The sequence below is a fragment of the Cavia porcellus genome, unplaced genomic scaffold, assembly GCF_034190915.1.
Source record: "Cavia porcellus strain 051 isolate PalLab524CR breed Dunkin Hartley unplaced genomic scaffold, mCavPor4.1 scaffold_1, whole genome shotgun sequence".
Lineage (NCBI taxonomy): Eukaryota > Metazoa > Chordata > Mammalia > Rodentia > Caviidae > Cavia > Cavia porcellus.
In genome coordinates this window covers 221,327,508-221,344,790 of record NW_026947484.1, presented here as the reverse complement: position 1 = coordinate 221,344,790, position 17,283 = coordinate 221,327,508, and the positions used below count along the sequence as shown (strand labels likewise).

The 17,283-nt window shown below is 35.2% G+C and overlaps 1 protein-coding gene across 2 annotated transcripts in view; it reads right to left on the bottom strand.

Annotated features, from left to right (window-relative positions):
- Strn (striatin) overlaps nt 1–17,283 on the bottom strand; it is a 119,935-nt gene that overhangs the window by 76,625 nt on the left and 26,027 nt on the right. For both annotated transcript variants that reach the window (XM_013156038.3, XM_003473027.5), the window contains exon 2: nt 1,074–1,177. In XM_013156038.3, coding sequence (XP_013011492.1) covers nt 1,074–1,177 — 104 coding nt within the window. The remainder of the gene's footprint in view (nt 1–1,073; nt 1,178–17,283) is intronic.

Genomic DNA, 17,283 nt, shown 5'->3' with positions numbered 1-17,283 from the left:
AACCACCTCTCAAAATTAAAAAAAGAAAAAAAAAAAAAAAAAAAACCACCTATTTTTCACTATGAAGTAAAAATCTCTGTGCCATTTAAAGGTTTTGTATTTTTATAGTAGTTTTACAAACAGTCCATTTATCAACTTCAGAAAAACAATTGAGCATTAAAAACACAGCAAGAAAATAGTAAACTAGAGAATTTCAGTATCAAATACCAAACTTTATCTAAAATAATGACCACTGGGGGGGGGGGAGGAATCCTAGGACCATTCATTAAAGTAAATTTCCAAAACTCTCATTTATGACCTATTTTCCTATACTTGTGACCCAAAAGTAGCTGAGTATCTTAGACACTAGCAAAATAAAAAGGTAAGATTAGCTTTCAGAGAGATAAAAATAGATGCAAGCAAAGGAAGAATACACACACACACACATACACACACACGCACCCTCCACAAATTCATAAAAAGATTCTTAGCATAATCTATCAAAGCAATTTATTTCATTAAAAATCACTTCAAACAGTAACAGATGACAGGGAAAGAAGGTGTAACTACCTACATTTCCTTCACAATTAGAAAACTTTGAACGCTCTACAGACATGCATACTGATTATACATATTAAAGACATGCATATTGACTAGGTGGCACACACCTACAATCCCAGCACTTCACAGGCTGAGGCCAGAGTATTGTACTGAGTTCACAGAGAACTTGGGTTACATGGTGAGATCAAACCCAGCCTGAACTATACAGGGAGACCCTGTCTCAAAAACAAACAAACAAACAAACAAAAACCTAAAGAACAACCCCAGCCAACATATCCATATTTCAGGAAGCACATGCATTTCTTAATTAAGATAAAAGTCAGGGAAAACGCTGATAAACTGTTCTGAGTCATACAGATAAGTGTACTGTTCATTAGAATTAAATAGATAATAAACAGTAAACAGACAAAATATTTATTATAGATATCTTGAATGCAAAATTATAGAGTATTAAAATTTGGATTTGTTTTAGGAATAAAGAAAAAACTATTCTGGCACTTAAGAGAACATCCCCTTCCATTTTACTGAATTACCTTTCCTGTTTAAGGGCATATTCTAACATTTTGATCCTCCTCACAAGATCCTTCTTCAGGTTTTCTTGCCCTTTTCTTTCTCCTTGAAGGAAGGCAATCTGAGCCTGTGGAGAGGAGAGAAGAACAAACTTCAGTTTAGAACAAATGTATTAAAATTTTTTTTTTCAGTTTAGGAAAGAGCCTCTGGAATACAGCATAATTACATACATTTCCTTTACAAATCTGTCACGAAGTATGGAAAATACAGAAAAATATTTGTTGGGGCACAACTATGATACAGGAACACATTTGAAAAACAGCACACTTATAGGTATTTCATAATACAAATTAGAAGTAACTGACCATAATATAAATTAGAGGTCTTTGACCAAGTTTTTGCTCCTTAATTCAATTGACCTTGAGAGTGTCTAACACCCCACCACGTAATTCTGAAGCAGGAGTCAGAGTAACTGTCTATACCTTTAGACAGCCCAGGCTAGTCAAGGACACTGTTAACTGTGTTCCCCCGGCAAGGGCCTTCTCCCTTTGTTCCCAGAGTATTTCTATATTATGATAAACAATTCCTTTGTTTCAACAAATCTGTTCAAGACTAGCCGGCCTGTAAATATACGACTCAATGCATATAACAAATTATGTAATGTTTTGTCACTTGCCTTGTACCTACTTCTAAATTTTATATAAACTATGTTTTCCATAAACTCAATGCTCTTGCCTTTAAGAAACCATCCAGCAACAGTCCACTGGCATAAAGATTAAACACCACTTTCACACCTCAGTGAGAAAAGTCTTTTTCCTTTCAGTTTGACTTGGAAATTTTCCTGCAATATATTGAATACAAAGGGTAAAAAGTCTTATTTTGTTTTTTTTTTTTAAAGGGACACCTATATGCACTTTACTTCAAAGTTGGGACATTACAACTTGTAGTCCGTATCTTCTCAGAGTCTATAACCTAACCAACATAACCACAAACATACACAAGGCATACAATGGTTTATTCAAGTGTTCATATTTGAAAGTTTCTTTTTTATAGCAACTATGGAAAACAAAAGCAGGAGAACTCTTACAATCTCCCTGCAAATTAGGAATTTCACCATATGTATGAATTTTATTAGATTCCTTATCCTGAGTGACTATCCTGACCTTCCCTACAAACAATAAATATCTCCCGTGTTGCAACCTGATTAGGAAATGTATTGTGCAGAAGAAAAGAAAATTAAAGTTGGAAAACAGAAAATCCCAGAAGTAATAGTATTCTGTCCATTCTCCCATCCCTCGAAGAATTATTAAAATCCAAACATTTCACATAAAACTATACATGACTTTTATATTCAGTGAAAAGCTGCTCTCCAGAATAATTAACACATTTAGGGGTGCTGGAGAAGCACTGCCTGGCAAGCACAAGATCCTGAGTTTGATTCCCATTATCAAAATAAGTAATTAACTAATCAAATACAATTTGGAACTAAAACAGTATCTTTCACTTAATAATTAAAACTACATTGCAAATACTAACTCATCCAAATAATTCTAATACTTGTAAAAGACACTGAGGACTACAATTCTCACATGTCCCCCTACCCCAGTTTCTATATTAGCCTGCTACAACACATAACAATCTTATTTTTATATTTATGATGTCTTCTATTTAAGCAAGTTCACATTCAAAGATGATCTTAACTACATCCTTAAAAAATGATGATTTAGTAAGTAAACTTAATTCTACTTAATTTGAATGAGACTCAATTCTATTTATATTTAGTACCAAAATGAGCATAAAATCCCACTTACCCATCCTATTATACCCTTCAACATAAAGGTACTGTAGTATTTTTATTTTCATTTCAATGGGCTATTGAATTTTATATTAATCCAGTTAAAAGGATTAGATTTATCTGAAAATAATAGTTCTAAAACTATACAGTTGTATACATAAAAGAAAAGCATCAAATATTCATGCTTCAATGATCAATAGTTTGAAATTATGTACTATGTAATGAGATAATCATTTTACTTTGATAAAATGACACATATACCTAAAGCTGATAAAATCAAAGTTCTGTCAGGTGGGTATGGTGACACACGCTTATGATCTGAGCACTGAGGAGGCCGAGGCAGGAGAACTGATGGGAGTTGGAGCCTACATAGTGAGTTCAAGGCTGACTGGAAGTACACAGCAAGAACCTGTTTCAAACAAAAGATGGGAGGCATCTTGTCAAAAGAAAACTGACAAGCTGAACATTGGTATATACCTGTAATCCCAGGACTCTAGGAGGATAATGCAGGAAGATCACAAATTTTGGAGCCCAGCTTGGGCGACCTAGCAAGACTCGGTCTCAAAATAAAAGACATAAAAGGGGGGGGGGGTGTAGCTCAGTGAGAAGGCCCTGAATTCACACTCCAATAATACTGAAATCATTGAAGAAGTACATTCAAAAGGAAAACGATACAAAAAAACTAGTTGGGTTGGATATTTCTCATTTTTTCCTCAATTACCTCCTATGGAAGAGAAACAACATTCACTTTTATAAAAATCTAAGATAAAATATGAATAGTAGTATGTTGTACCTAACCTTAAGAAAAAGCATACAATAACATTTTAGTAATCTTCTTTATATCTTAATACCTTATTAGAAACTATCCTTATTCTCTCTGAAAAGCTTTGGATTGCTTATGCTCTGTAACCCTTGGAGTATAAGACTAATTTTATCATCAAGATGCATCTGCCAGACTCACATTTATTCTTTAGACTATTTCTGATGAATTGTTAATTTTAATTTTATGAGTTTTTATATTAAACAATGAGTACTTAATTGGAAAAAACCACAAAAAATTTTTTAATATTTGTTTTTAAAAAAGCATCAAAAATTTCAATATCAAGTGGTTTTTGCTGGGCAAAGTCTAAAGAAGATAGCAGAAATAAATCTCCATATGAACTACCATGAAAATACTAGCAGCGCTCCACACACAAAAAAATCTCTGCTTCAACTGCCACATCTAAGGCACTTGGCACACATGACAAAAGCATGTCCTATACACACATATCACACGGACAGCACGCCTTGTTTTCTTGGCATTTTTGTAGGCATACTTGACATCTCAGTGGTCTTGTTGTTTTCTCAGAAGACTCTTGTTTTTGGTGCCTGGGACTGAACTCACGACCTTGCATTTGCCAGGCAGGCATTTACGCCACTGAGCTAAACTCCCGGCCCCCAGAAGACTTTTATTATACAGTGTGTAGTTAACAGGATAAAAATGTCACTCACATAAACTACTGAAGTCTTAATATGTATTGTGTTTAAAATAGCAACATTTTCATGTCAGCTGTCAGAAATCAATCAGAAATAAATTCCTTATTAGAGATAGCAGGAGGCATTATGGTAACCATTATTGATCACCTTGTATTATGCTTTTACATTATCTGTTATGTCCACCCTTTTGATTTGATTGACTCTGTTCTGTTATGTCACATTTGGTTCTACTCCCTTCCAAAAAAGTAATAAGAACTGTGGGAGCAACAAAACCCAAAATGTGTAATTGTCATTGTACAAAAGAGAGGAAAAGAAAGTGCTCTAAACTATATAACTGCATGTATATTTAAGTGTATAAGATAGAAAATGTATCACTGAGTTTTATTGGATCATTGAACAGAACTGTTTGCAGTCTCACTGTTGGATTGTCCACTTTACAAGCTTTAATTTTGTGACTTGAACAATTATTTCTAAGATGACAATATGTAATCCATTAACTAGTGATTTCCTACTGTTTATTTTTCCTGTAAATCTGTATAACTTGTACCCTTTCTATGCTTTTTTTTTTCCTCTCCTTAAATAAAATTAAAAAAAAAAAAAGAAAGAAATTCCTATATGAACTACAATGAAAATACCAACAAAAGTCTACCACAAAAAGAGCTTCGCAGGCTGGGGATTTAGCTCAGTGGCATAAGCACCTGCCTTGCAAGTGTGTGGTCCTGAGTTTGATCTCCAGTACTGACAAAAAAAAAATAAAAAACCAAAAAAAAAAAAAAAAAGCTTCGCTTCAACTGTTACATCCAAAGCAGTCTTCACACATAACAACTATATGTTTCGTATACAAGTATAACTTACACTAATATAATAGTACATGTGTTTTGTTTTCCTGTATATGGGCCCTTTTTTGTTGACACTTTTTTTGTTTTCTTGCTGTCATAATAGGTCCTTGTGATGCTGTGTCTATTCAGCTATCAGCTCACCACTGTGCTCCACAAATTTTGTGTGTAGTTCCCTGGGCAGAAGCATTTTGTTTTTCCAATCTTTTCTGTTTCAAGTTGCTGCATAACACATCAACAACTCCACATTAGTATTTCCATGAGGATGAAATGTTGACATAAGCAGTACCAGTTTGCTTTTCTTTGCCATACATGAGGCCAATGTCATACCTTTCTAAAATTCAAAGATTGAACGATACATGTCTCTGTTTTTAAATTACATTTCATTTGGAATTTCTGCTTTTTTCCTGTGTACAGTTCTTGCACTGGTCAACTTGTGATCTGTTAGCAAATGTAACATAAATTAGAAACTGGTTAACCAACTGTCCAATGTCACATTCCAATTAGTTCAGGAGATGAGAGCAAAAGTCCACAACATCACTTAGTTTATTACTATATAAATAAGGTCCCAATGGCTGAGTTCCTGGATAAATGTCTAAATTAAAAGTGCAAATCTTCACATCTACAAGGGCATAAATTTTTATACCTTATTTTGACCTTTGACTCTTTTGTAAGTCTTTTACATTCCTGCAATCACTGCAAGAAATCCATGCTAAGTACAGTAGATCTATGAATGCTTTCTGTTCAGCTAGTGAGGTATCATAGTAAAAACATTTTTGAATATGGCTACTGGTGCATACAGAACATTTTTCTTGCATGTCAGCCTTTGTGTATGTTATGGTTTGTGTCTGGATGTATCACCGAAGCTTCATGCAATCATGGGGGCAGGCTTCTAGAGTTTGTGATTGATTTATGGTCCAATGCTGGGATTATGGGTGTGAATGCTACACACACCTGCATAGCCTACATACAATATAAGAGACAGAGTTTTCTCTCATGCTGTTTTGCTTTTGCTATCTTCTGCCACCACCATGAACAGCTGCCTCTATGGCATGCCAGCCTGCCTGGGAGCCAACTGATTACGGACCAAAACCTCTACAAACTGTAAGCTAAATAAACCTTTCCTGCCTTAACTTTGGATGTTGGATGTTTTGTCTCAGCAATAAGAAAAGTAACCAAGACTGTATTTCACAGCAACTTACAGCATTTTATTTCTTACACTTTCCAACAATGAATGGCAATGCTAGCATTCTGTCTAACACATTTCATTCCTGCAAAGGCCTTCACTATATTTTCAGTACCATTTCAAACACTGAATGGCTCCATTTGGTTGCTTGGCCATTTTGCAACATATGGACTAGTCAAATTCACATTGCTGTTTTCTTGGTCATATGAATCAAAGAGATCTGCATTCCACATATTTGTATCAGCTGACTCTAGCTCCATTTCACACACAGAACTTTGGCTCACATATTAAATATCATAGTCATCATTGTCATCATCATATAGCACCAAACTATTCTGTTGTGAAGGCATGTATTTTATCATAAACGATCATTTTCATTATCTAAGTATTCTGATGAGTCACTGTTTTTTTGTTGTTTTTTTTGTCTTTTTCAGACAGGGTTTCATTGTGCAGCTCAGGATGGCCTTGAATTTGCTTTGTAGCTCAGGCTGCCTGTAAACTCACTGTGATCCGCCTGTATCAGCCACCCAAGTGCTGGTATTAAAGGCATGTGCCTCCATGCCTGGCTTGATGATTCATTTTTCACTTCCTCCAAATCTTGCCAATCTGGTTTTTCATGTGCCATTGTACTGAATTGGGCTTTTTTGAAAAAACAAATCCTGGAGTGGTACGGGTCTCCTGGATCATCTACGATGCTTGAGTAAACACACAAAAACTGCTGCATGGCCCATAATGTGAGTCCTAATCTCATTTTGTCACTTTTGCACATGTGTACACTCCTTGCTGTTCACAAGTGGGTAAACACAGATTGTTTCCAGTATCCCTCAAGGAAAGGTTCTGAGGCACACGGCTAGCTACTATAATGTTAAAGTACAAATTTATACTGTAAAGGTAATGGATGAGTCTACCAGACTTATGTCTTGATTAATGTAGGTTGCCAGTTGTTTTTTCTCTAGCTTAAATATGTTATCATTTGGTGACACCCAGAGGACTTGGTTAAAACATAGACTGTTGGGGCTCCACTCCAGGGTTCTGGTTGAGGAGGCCTGCAGATGGACCTAGAATCTGTTTATACCATGTACTCACCCCCATGATGTGAATGCTGCTGGGCTGGGACATTTAGAAAGCACTAACTTATGTTATCCTTTTATTATGTCAAAATCAAGGGAAAGAGTCAATAAGGAACACAACTGTCCCAGAATCCAAGTTCTTCACTGTACAAAAGTATGGAGTCTTACATGGGCTTACAAGCCAACAGATGAACACATAACTAGGTTTTGAATCTCTTAAATTCTTAATTTATGACTGTATTTTTAAGCAGTTTCCTGATCAGTAAATAAAATTCACCAACATATTTTAGTTCAATTATGTGTTTGAGAATATGTACTGTCCACCATAGTCCAAATTATTGTAAAGGAGGCTATACGAAAGACAAATACAACCAAGTACATACTCAAAATGTACTTCCAATCTGGTCAGAATATAAAACCAGAACACATACATCCACAAAAAGGCTAATACAGTAGCATTCTTAAATGACAATTCAATGGATATAATCAATTATTCACACTCATTAATTTAACAGTATTAACTAACTGCCCACTACAATGCCAGGCATAGTTACTAGCACAGGGACTTAAGTAGTGACAAGAAATAAGAGAGCATAAGCGCCTGCGTTGGAAGCAGGCAGTCGTAGGTTCGATTCCTGGTACTGATAAAAAGGAAAAAGACAAAAAAAAAAAAAAAAACCAAACTGCATAAGAAATACTCCCCAGAATCAACAACTGGGATCTTGTCTTATTAAAGTTTTTGCATAGCAAAAGAAATCTCCAACAGAGTGAAAAGGAAACTCATAAATTGGGAAGATATCTTAGCCAACTGTCCCGCAAAGGACTTCTATCTACAACATAAAAAGAATTTTTAAAAATCAGGCCCCCAAAATTAAAAAACTCAATCCAAAAATGGGCATCTGAGATGAATATACACTTTTCAGATGAAGAAATACAAATGGAAAATAAATACATGAAAAAATGTTCAGCACCACTGGTCATTAGAGAAATGCAAATTAAAACAATGCTGAGATTCCCTCTTTCCAGAAATAGCCAACATCAAGAAATCAATGCTGGAGGGGCTGTGAGGAAATAAGGAACTCTTCTTCACTGCTGGTGGAAGTATAGGTTGGTGCAACCACTGTCGAAATCAGTGTGGAGGTTCCTCACAAGGCAATCATCAGGAGTCTTTCTGGGCATTTCCCCGGAAGAACTGAAAACGTTATACCAGAGTGATACATGTGCACCCATATTTATAGCTGCAAAATTTGTAACAGCGAAATCCTAGAAACAACCCAAATGGCCCATCAACCAGGGAATGGATAAAAAAAAAAAGATGTGGTATTTTTATATAATAGAGTACTACTATAAAGAAGGCTTGCATTAAGGCTTTTACAGATAAATGGATGAGCCCTGTGACCATATTTGTAAGTGTAATAAATCAGACTCATTGTAAATACCATACTGCCTCCCTAGTATAAGAAACTGAAAGAGTAAGTAAGACCCAAAATCTACAAAAGATATTGTGAAAGGGTAAGAAACTGCTCAAAGGGGAAAAATAACTGGGATAAGGGAAAGAAGAAAACAAGATAGGGAAAAGGAAAAAGATATAAATTTGTTTATATATACATAAAATAGCTAAGACAATTACACTACTAACTGTATTAGTTCTTGGAAAAGAACAGTTAATACTCATACAATTAAATCAATTTTGCATGTCTATGGTAATCCAAACAACTCTTTTGAAGATAACAATATACTATATTATAACCACTGTTAAAATGCTGTCATCTTGGACTGGGGATATAGCTCAGCGACACAGTTCCTGCCTGGCAAGTGCAATGTCTTGAGTTTGATTCCCCATACCAAAAAAAAATCCTATAATCTTGTTTTGAAATCCTATACTGTTATTATTTTGGGCTTTCCTTGTTCTTGTGGTTGCTGTTTGTATATCTTGGTTTTTTTTCTTCTGTCTCTGTCTCTGTTTTCTTTTCTCTTTAAAACAAACTTTAAAAAACAAAAGGATCTCAAGAAGGGGCCAGAAATGTAGCTCAGCGGCACAGTGTCTGCTAGGTTAAGTGCAAGGTCCTCGGTTCGATTCCCAGTACTATAAAATCAACCAATCAACCAACCAATTATTCAATCTAATGAAGGCTGGTTCAGGTCCCAAACCAAACATATTACTCAGATGTTCCTGATGTTTTGTTCAAGGGTCTAAAAATGTATATGTACACACAGGGACATAGAGAAACTAATAGACAGCAACCAAAGGAGGAATTCCTGTGGATATACGACTATATACAAAGGAACAGGCCACCACTGTTTTTGAGAGCTAAGTAGAAGACAACTTTGTTGAGGCAATGGAGGTGGTGAGGCTCAATCTAAAGGCTGGGGGAAAAAAATCGTGAGTCCAGCCTAACACGCCACACATTTATATCTAAAACGCTCAAAGGTATTGATTAAATATTTTATTTTTTAAAAATTTCTTTACGGAATGCATCTCCCTTTCTACAATCAAAGAAAGCCAAAGTGCTAGTAAAGTTATCAGAAGAAAAACAAAATAAAAAGTCTCAGAAAAAAAGAGCTCTTAACCAGAAAAAGAACAGAATGTCAAACTTAGCAAAACAGCTTGTAGCTATGAATGAGAATAAGTCTACCAGATGTTCTCTTTTTTTTGCTTTTGGTACCGAGGATCAAACTCATGACCTTGTATCTGCCAAGCAGGCGCTTATGCCACTGAGCTAAATCCCCCGTCCCGATGTTCTGTATACAAAAAATCATTAAAAGGACACAGCAAATGCTTCAACCTGAGCAAAAAAATGATTCATCGGGTGAAATAAAACATTCACTAATGTTGAAAAGAATATTAGATTGTGGAACAGGAGTATATGCTATATAGGAAACATGACTCTCAATGGAAATACAATTCAGAGGAAATAAGGATGTTACACAAATATCTCTAAATTTTAAAATTTGAGGTTTTGCAAAAATTTAGACAAACAACCCTTGAAAATAACAAGTTTTGGGGCTGGGGATTTAGGTCAGTGACATAAGCACCTGCCTTGCAAGCAGTCAGTCGTGAGTTCGATCTCTGGTACCGATAAAAAGGAAAAAGACAAAAAAGAAAAGAAAATAACAAGTTTTCTATAATGTGCTATCTTCTAAGTAAGTTCTAAACATCTTGAATCAATTAACCACTGTGACAGGCAAATAATCTTTTAAAAAATTCTTCAAAGGGCCACATTTCTCACTCTTAAAGCATTCATTCTCTATGTGTAAAATATGAGCCTATAAATCTAGGCTGGTACACTGATAAAGCCCAGCACAACGTCCGGCATACATCCTATGCTCCAGCTGAGGTAACTGGGATTCTCAGGGAGGGCCAGAACTTTCCCGGATCCTCACCTTGGCTTTTGCTCCTCTCTTTCTTACTTCCCATTTTCATTTTCAAATTCTACCAATGGCCAAGTCTAAGTCTACTCCTCTCAAAATAATCTCTTCTCGAAACACAAGAGATCTTACTATTTCTCTCTGAAAGTCAAACAAAACAAAATTATGTAAATATTATTTTACTTCAGTGTTTGGTCAAAAGACAAAATAAGCACTTTGGAGTACTTAATATGCATTGGCACTCTGAAAAACACTTTATGTAATTAATCTCACTTAATTGGGACAACTACATAATTATTGTTTTTATTTAATTTTTCAAGTATTTATAGTTTATCTCACTTACAACCAGATTTTAAATCTGAGCACAGAAGCCTTTATTCGTACATTCAATATAATGTTTCTAGTTTATTTCTGAAATAGTTATAAACAATCAGTTGTCCAAAAACCTATATTTTGATAGTAAAATTATGCTGTTCTTTGAACATGAAAACACAATTATTCAAGTATTGATGCCAGGTGTGATGGCACACACCTGTAATTCTAGGACTCAGGAGGCTAAAGCAGGAGGATCATTAGAATTTTGAGACCAGCCTGGGTTACAAACTTGAGTTCAAGGCCAGCCTAAACTGTACAGCAAAGACAAATAAATAAAAGAAAACAAAATCAAATCAGTAATGGTAAGAACCCTAAGTTCTGGATTAGATTTTTGCCTTGGTTTTATTATTTCCACTGTAGCAAAATAATCACATACAACACTTTAATTACAAAGGTTAAGAAAATTATATAGGATTGAGGAAGAAATTCATGTTAATGAAACTTGTATTTTGTGAAATATTAACAATGACTAAAAGAGAAGGCTGAAACAAAATCACTTGAGCTCGGTAGTTCAAGGTCAGCCTGGGAAATATAGCAATATTCCTATGTCAAAACATAAATAAAGCAATAATACTATAAATTAACTGATACTTTACAACTATATGTATATAAATTGTGCAATATATTAAATAGCTCTTAACAGAAATTGCATGTGGTTTTTTCTTTTGTTAAGTTTTTATTTTATGAAAAAATAAAATTTATAATCAAGTAACAGCAATAGTTACTACATGATGCAGTGTTCTCTTCAAAGTAGTTATTCAGAGTATAAGACATAAACCCAAAAGATTGTTTTTTTTTTTTTTTTTGGGTACTGGGGATTGTACTCATGACCTCGTGCTCACCAGGCAGGCACTTATGCTGCTGAGCTAAATCCCCAGGCCCTCCAAAAGACTCATAAAAAAGAAATAGCTAACACAAAGCTTTCTTCTCAATGAACTAAGATAAACTAGTAGTATCAATGAAATCAATTAACATATACATTGAAATATTTTTTAAAAACAATGGAATTTGTATTTGGGGAAAATATTTGAACTTTTCCCAATTTCCTATTTATCTCTTTCTCTTTTTGTTCTTCATTTGTGTTTCTCATATAAGAGAAACTTCACAAGACATTTACACTTGTTGTGCTTGACTTATTTTATTTAACATTATGTTTTCAACCTGTATGTGAGTGATTCAATATGAATGATGAGGCAAACAAAATAGAAACCTATGAAAACTGTATTTGAGAAAGATGGGAAGTAGTGATTCTGATGGGCACAGATGCCAGATGACTGTGAGTTCAGGCCAGCCAGGGCTACACAGGAAGTTCACGGTCAGCCTAACCACAGTGCCAGATCTTATCTGAAACAAACAAAATGGGCATTTGTTTTCTAACTTCTACATTCAAAAATTTTTGACCAGCTGGCAAGTATTTGACATTTCTTTAGGTTAGTGGTAGAGAGCACTGATACTTGTGAGGCACAGGGTTTGATCCCTAGCACTGCAAAAATAAAGATACATATAGGAAACATATTCAAATATAAGATATTTCATATGACTATATAAAATATGTTCCAAGAAATAGGAAAGAAAGAAAAGGAAAGGAACCAATAACATTAAAAAAGCCAGATGTGGCGGCTCACGCCTGTAACTAAAACCACTGAAGGCTAAGGCAAGAGAAACTTGTGCCAACTTGGGCACAGAATGAGTTCAAGGTCAGCCAAAAGAATCTGTCTCAAACCAAATAGATAAGCAGAAAAAAAGAGAGAAGGAGAGGGGGAAACAGAGAGGGAGAAGTGGAAGGGGGAGAAGACCGAAGGAAGGAAGGAGAAAGAAAGAGGAAGAAAGAGAAACAAAGAGGCAATGTAGGGGAGAGGAAAGGAGGAGAAAGGAAAGGAATGGAATGGAACTAAAACAGACAGACTGAACAAATATACACATGAGAAACAGCTGAAGTTTCCTGGGTTTTTTTGTACCGAGGATTGAACTCATGATCTTGTACTTGCCCGGCAAGCGCTTATGCCGCTGAGCTAAATCCCTGGCTCAAGTTTCCTTTTTTAAAAGGTCAATATTTGGAAATAATCAATAATCAGCCTCTATTTAAGAACAAATGACAGGAGATTGATAAAGAGCCACTAAAGAATAAAGAAACAAGTTCATCACATGGAAAATAGCAGAGCCTAACTACTAATAAAAAATATAAATTACTAAATTTTTAATGTTAAACACTGGTGAAGCTAACAACTTTTGTGTTCTTCCTGAAACTAATCTGTAAGTTTGAATTTTTGTTGTTGTTTTTTAAAAATGGTGAATTTGGGGCCGGGAATTTAGCTCAGCAATGTAAGAGCCTGCCGGCAAGTACAAGGTCATGAGTTCGATCCCTAGAACCAAAAAAATAAATAAGGTGAATTTAAAACAATAAAACCTACTGTTCACTAGCAGATGAATTGCATAAATGTGTTGCTGATGGCAATGCAAGTCTCTTCTGCAAAAGAAGGCTATAAAACCAGACACATAGCCTATGATCAGGTAACTTTATTTTGAGAACTACAAGAGAATACCAGCTTCTCTCTGATCTGTGATTCTTACTGTCTTCTGCCCTCAAGGGAAGGGCGGGGGGGGGGCCCCACAAAGGTATTCAGAAATATGCTTTTATGCTTTTCCCCCCGTTTGTTGTGGTTTATTTAAATGTTCCCCTAAAGCCTCATGCACTCACAGAAGTGGCTGAATCTAGAGTCTGTGATTGGTTTATGGTGTAGCATTAGGATTGGTACTAGCCCAGCGGTGGGTAACCTTCATACAATATAAGGGAGGGACACGGCTGGCCTTCTCCTTTTCACCCTGTTCACTCTTGTCCCTCACGGCCGCCATGAATGGCTGCCCCTTAGCCATGCACCTTGCCTCGAGACAGCTAGGTTATACACCGAAACCATCAAAAACCATAAGCTAAATAAATCTTTCCTTCTCTAATTTTGGATGCCAGCTATTTTGTCTCAACAATGAGAGAAACATAAGACACTGTTTTTATCTTTTGAATTATTTCCTTACAATTTCCTTTTCATTTCTCTACATGAATAAAATAAGACAGTACAACTTTCAACCCAGACTGATATACATGCAAAACTATCTTTCAAAATTGGAGGGAAAATAAAGATACTTTCATGACAAAGAACATCTGGAGAAATTCATGACCATAAAACCAGCACTCTAAAGTGGTCTGAAGGACATTCTAGAAAGCAATAATAAGCACTACAGATTCATGAACCCCAACAGAAGGAATCCACCAAGGAAGGCAAACAATTTGATGGAGGAAAAAAAAAAAAGACAGAAGAGCCAACAACAGGAAAATAACAAGAAAAGGATAAGTCAATACATTTCAGTTAAAACCATCAATGTTGGGGCTGGGGATTTAGCTTTGCAGCCTAAGCGCCTGCCTTGCAAGCGCACAGTCATGAGTTCGATCCTGGGAACTTATTTAAAAAAAAAAAAAAAAATCGGGGCTGGGGATTTAGCTCAGTGGCATAAGCACCTGCCTTGCAAGCAGGCAGTCGTGAGTTCGAACCCCGGTACCAATAAAAAAGAAAAAGACAAAAAAAAAAAAATCAATGTTAATGTTCTCAATTTTCAATTCTCAATTCTCCCAATTCTCTCAATTCTCAGCTCCTTTTGAGCTGTGCCTCAAAAGGATTACTATCAAGAACACATAAAGAACTCAAAATAATTCACCAGGCAAAAACACAGACTGGCAGAATGGGTCAAGAAGCAAGATCCAACAATATGCTGCATACAAGAAACACATTTAGTTCAAAAAGAAACTCACAGATGAAAAATCAAAGGATGGAAAACAATACTCCATGTGACCAGAACTCAGAAAAAAAGCAGGGATGGCTATTTTATTTGCAGATAAAGTAAATTTCAAGCCAAGACTGAATAAAGGCAATAAAGAAGGTCACTACAACCTCATAAAGGGACCAATCCAAGAGGAAGAGATAACAATCACAAATATATATAGCAAGTATCAGTGTACCAAACTATATAAAATAATTAATAAGGGACATGAAAAAACAAGCCCTAATACAACTGTACTGGGAGATCTCAGTACCCCACTGTCACAAAGACATAGATCAATTCAACAAAAAAAAATCAATAATGAAATATTAGAACTAAATCAAACTTTTGAACGAATGGATTTAGTAGATGTCTCTAGAGTGTTCTACCCCCGAATACACATTGTTTTCAGCTGTACACAGGACATTCTCCAAAACAGACCATATGCTGACTCACAGAACACACTTAAGTAAATGCAAAGGAAATGAAATTATCCCATGTATACTTTTTTTTTTAAATAAACATTTTAATGAGTTTTTAAATGAAAATATTAATATTGTTATGAATTTTATTTTTTTTTTATTTATTTTTTTTTTTTATTTAAGAGGAAAAAGAGAAAAACACAAAACAAACCAAAGCGGCGTAAGGGTACACGCAATACAGAACTACAAAACAAAACAAAACAAAACAAAACAAAACAAAAAACCATAACAGTAAGAAATTACCTGCTAGTAGATTACACACTATTTTCTTGAAAATAGTTCCTCAAATCACAGTATCAAAGAACACAAGGTGGACATTCAAACAGGGAGACTGCAAACAGCTGTGTTCAATGTTCCAAAAACATTGATAAAGTCAGCTATTTAACACCCCCAAACACACTTGCTGTTATATCCGTTAGAGCTCCTTTTCTTTTTTTTTTTTTTTTCCCTCTCTTTTTTACAACAAAATTTACACATCTTGGATTTTATTACTCCTTAGTGCTTATTACTTTCTTTGGGTGGGGGGAGAATACAGTCAAATATGGCAAAACAAAGCTGTCAGTCAATACCAAGGATAGACATAGCACATTATCCCATGTATACTATCAGACCATAGTGCAATGACACTGGAAATCCATGCCAAGGGAAACCCCAAGAACTTTATAATCACATGGAACCTACTGAACAACTAATATCCTACTGAACTATATCCTACTGAACAACCAGCAGGTGACATATGAAATTAAAAAAGAAATTAGACAGTTTTACAGTTGAATGATAAAAACAATATAACATATCAAAATCTGCGGGACTGGGGCTGGGGATTTAGCTCAGCGGCATAAGCGCCTGCCTTGCAAGCAGGCAGTCGTGAGTTCGATCCCTGGTACCGATAAAAAAATAAAAATAAAAATAAAAAAAAAATCTGCGGGACACAATGAAAGCAGTTCTAAGAGTGAAATGTATAGCAGTAAAAACCCGTATCAGGAAAACAGAGAAAGTGCATATAAACAACTTAATGTTCAACCTCAAACTTGCAGAAAAAGCACAGACTAAGTCAAAAGCCCATACAACAGAGGAAATTATAAAGATAAGAACAGAAATTAACACACTGGAGACTAAAAAGTCAATACAAAGAATCAATGAATCGAAGAGTTTCTTTGAAAGATTAAATAAAATTGACAAAATGTTAGCCAACTTCATCCAAAGAAAACAAAAGGACTCAAATCTTTGCAATTGGAAATGAAAATCACAACAGTCCCTCAGAAATCCAGATCACCTATACCTACTTTGAAAACTTGCATTCTAAAAAGATGGATAAAGAAGAAATGAACAGACTCCTAGATACATATGAATTACCAAAGCAGAATCAAGAAGATATAAAAATCCTAAATAAACCAGTATCAATGAAATAGAAGATGTAATAAAAAACCTATCAACAAAGAAAAGCCACGGCCCTGATGGACTCACTGCTGAGTTCTACAAGAAATTTAAAGAAGACCTAACATCGCCATTTTTCAAACTCTTTAATGAAATTGAAAGGGAAGCAATACTTCCAAATTCATTCCTGAAAGCAAGCATTACCCTAATTTCAAAACCAAAGCAGGACCCCACTAAGAGAACTACAGGCCAATCTCCCTGATGAACACTGATGGAAAAATCCTCAATAAAATACTGGCAAACAGATTACAGTTAACTATCAAAAAGATTATATAGCATAATCAAGTGGAATTCATCCCAGTGATACAGGGATGGCTCAACATATGTAAATCCATAAACATAATGTACCATATTAACAGAACCAAGGACAAAACTCATATGCTCATCTCAATAAATA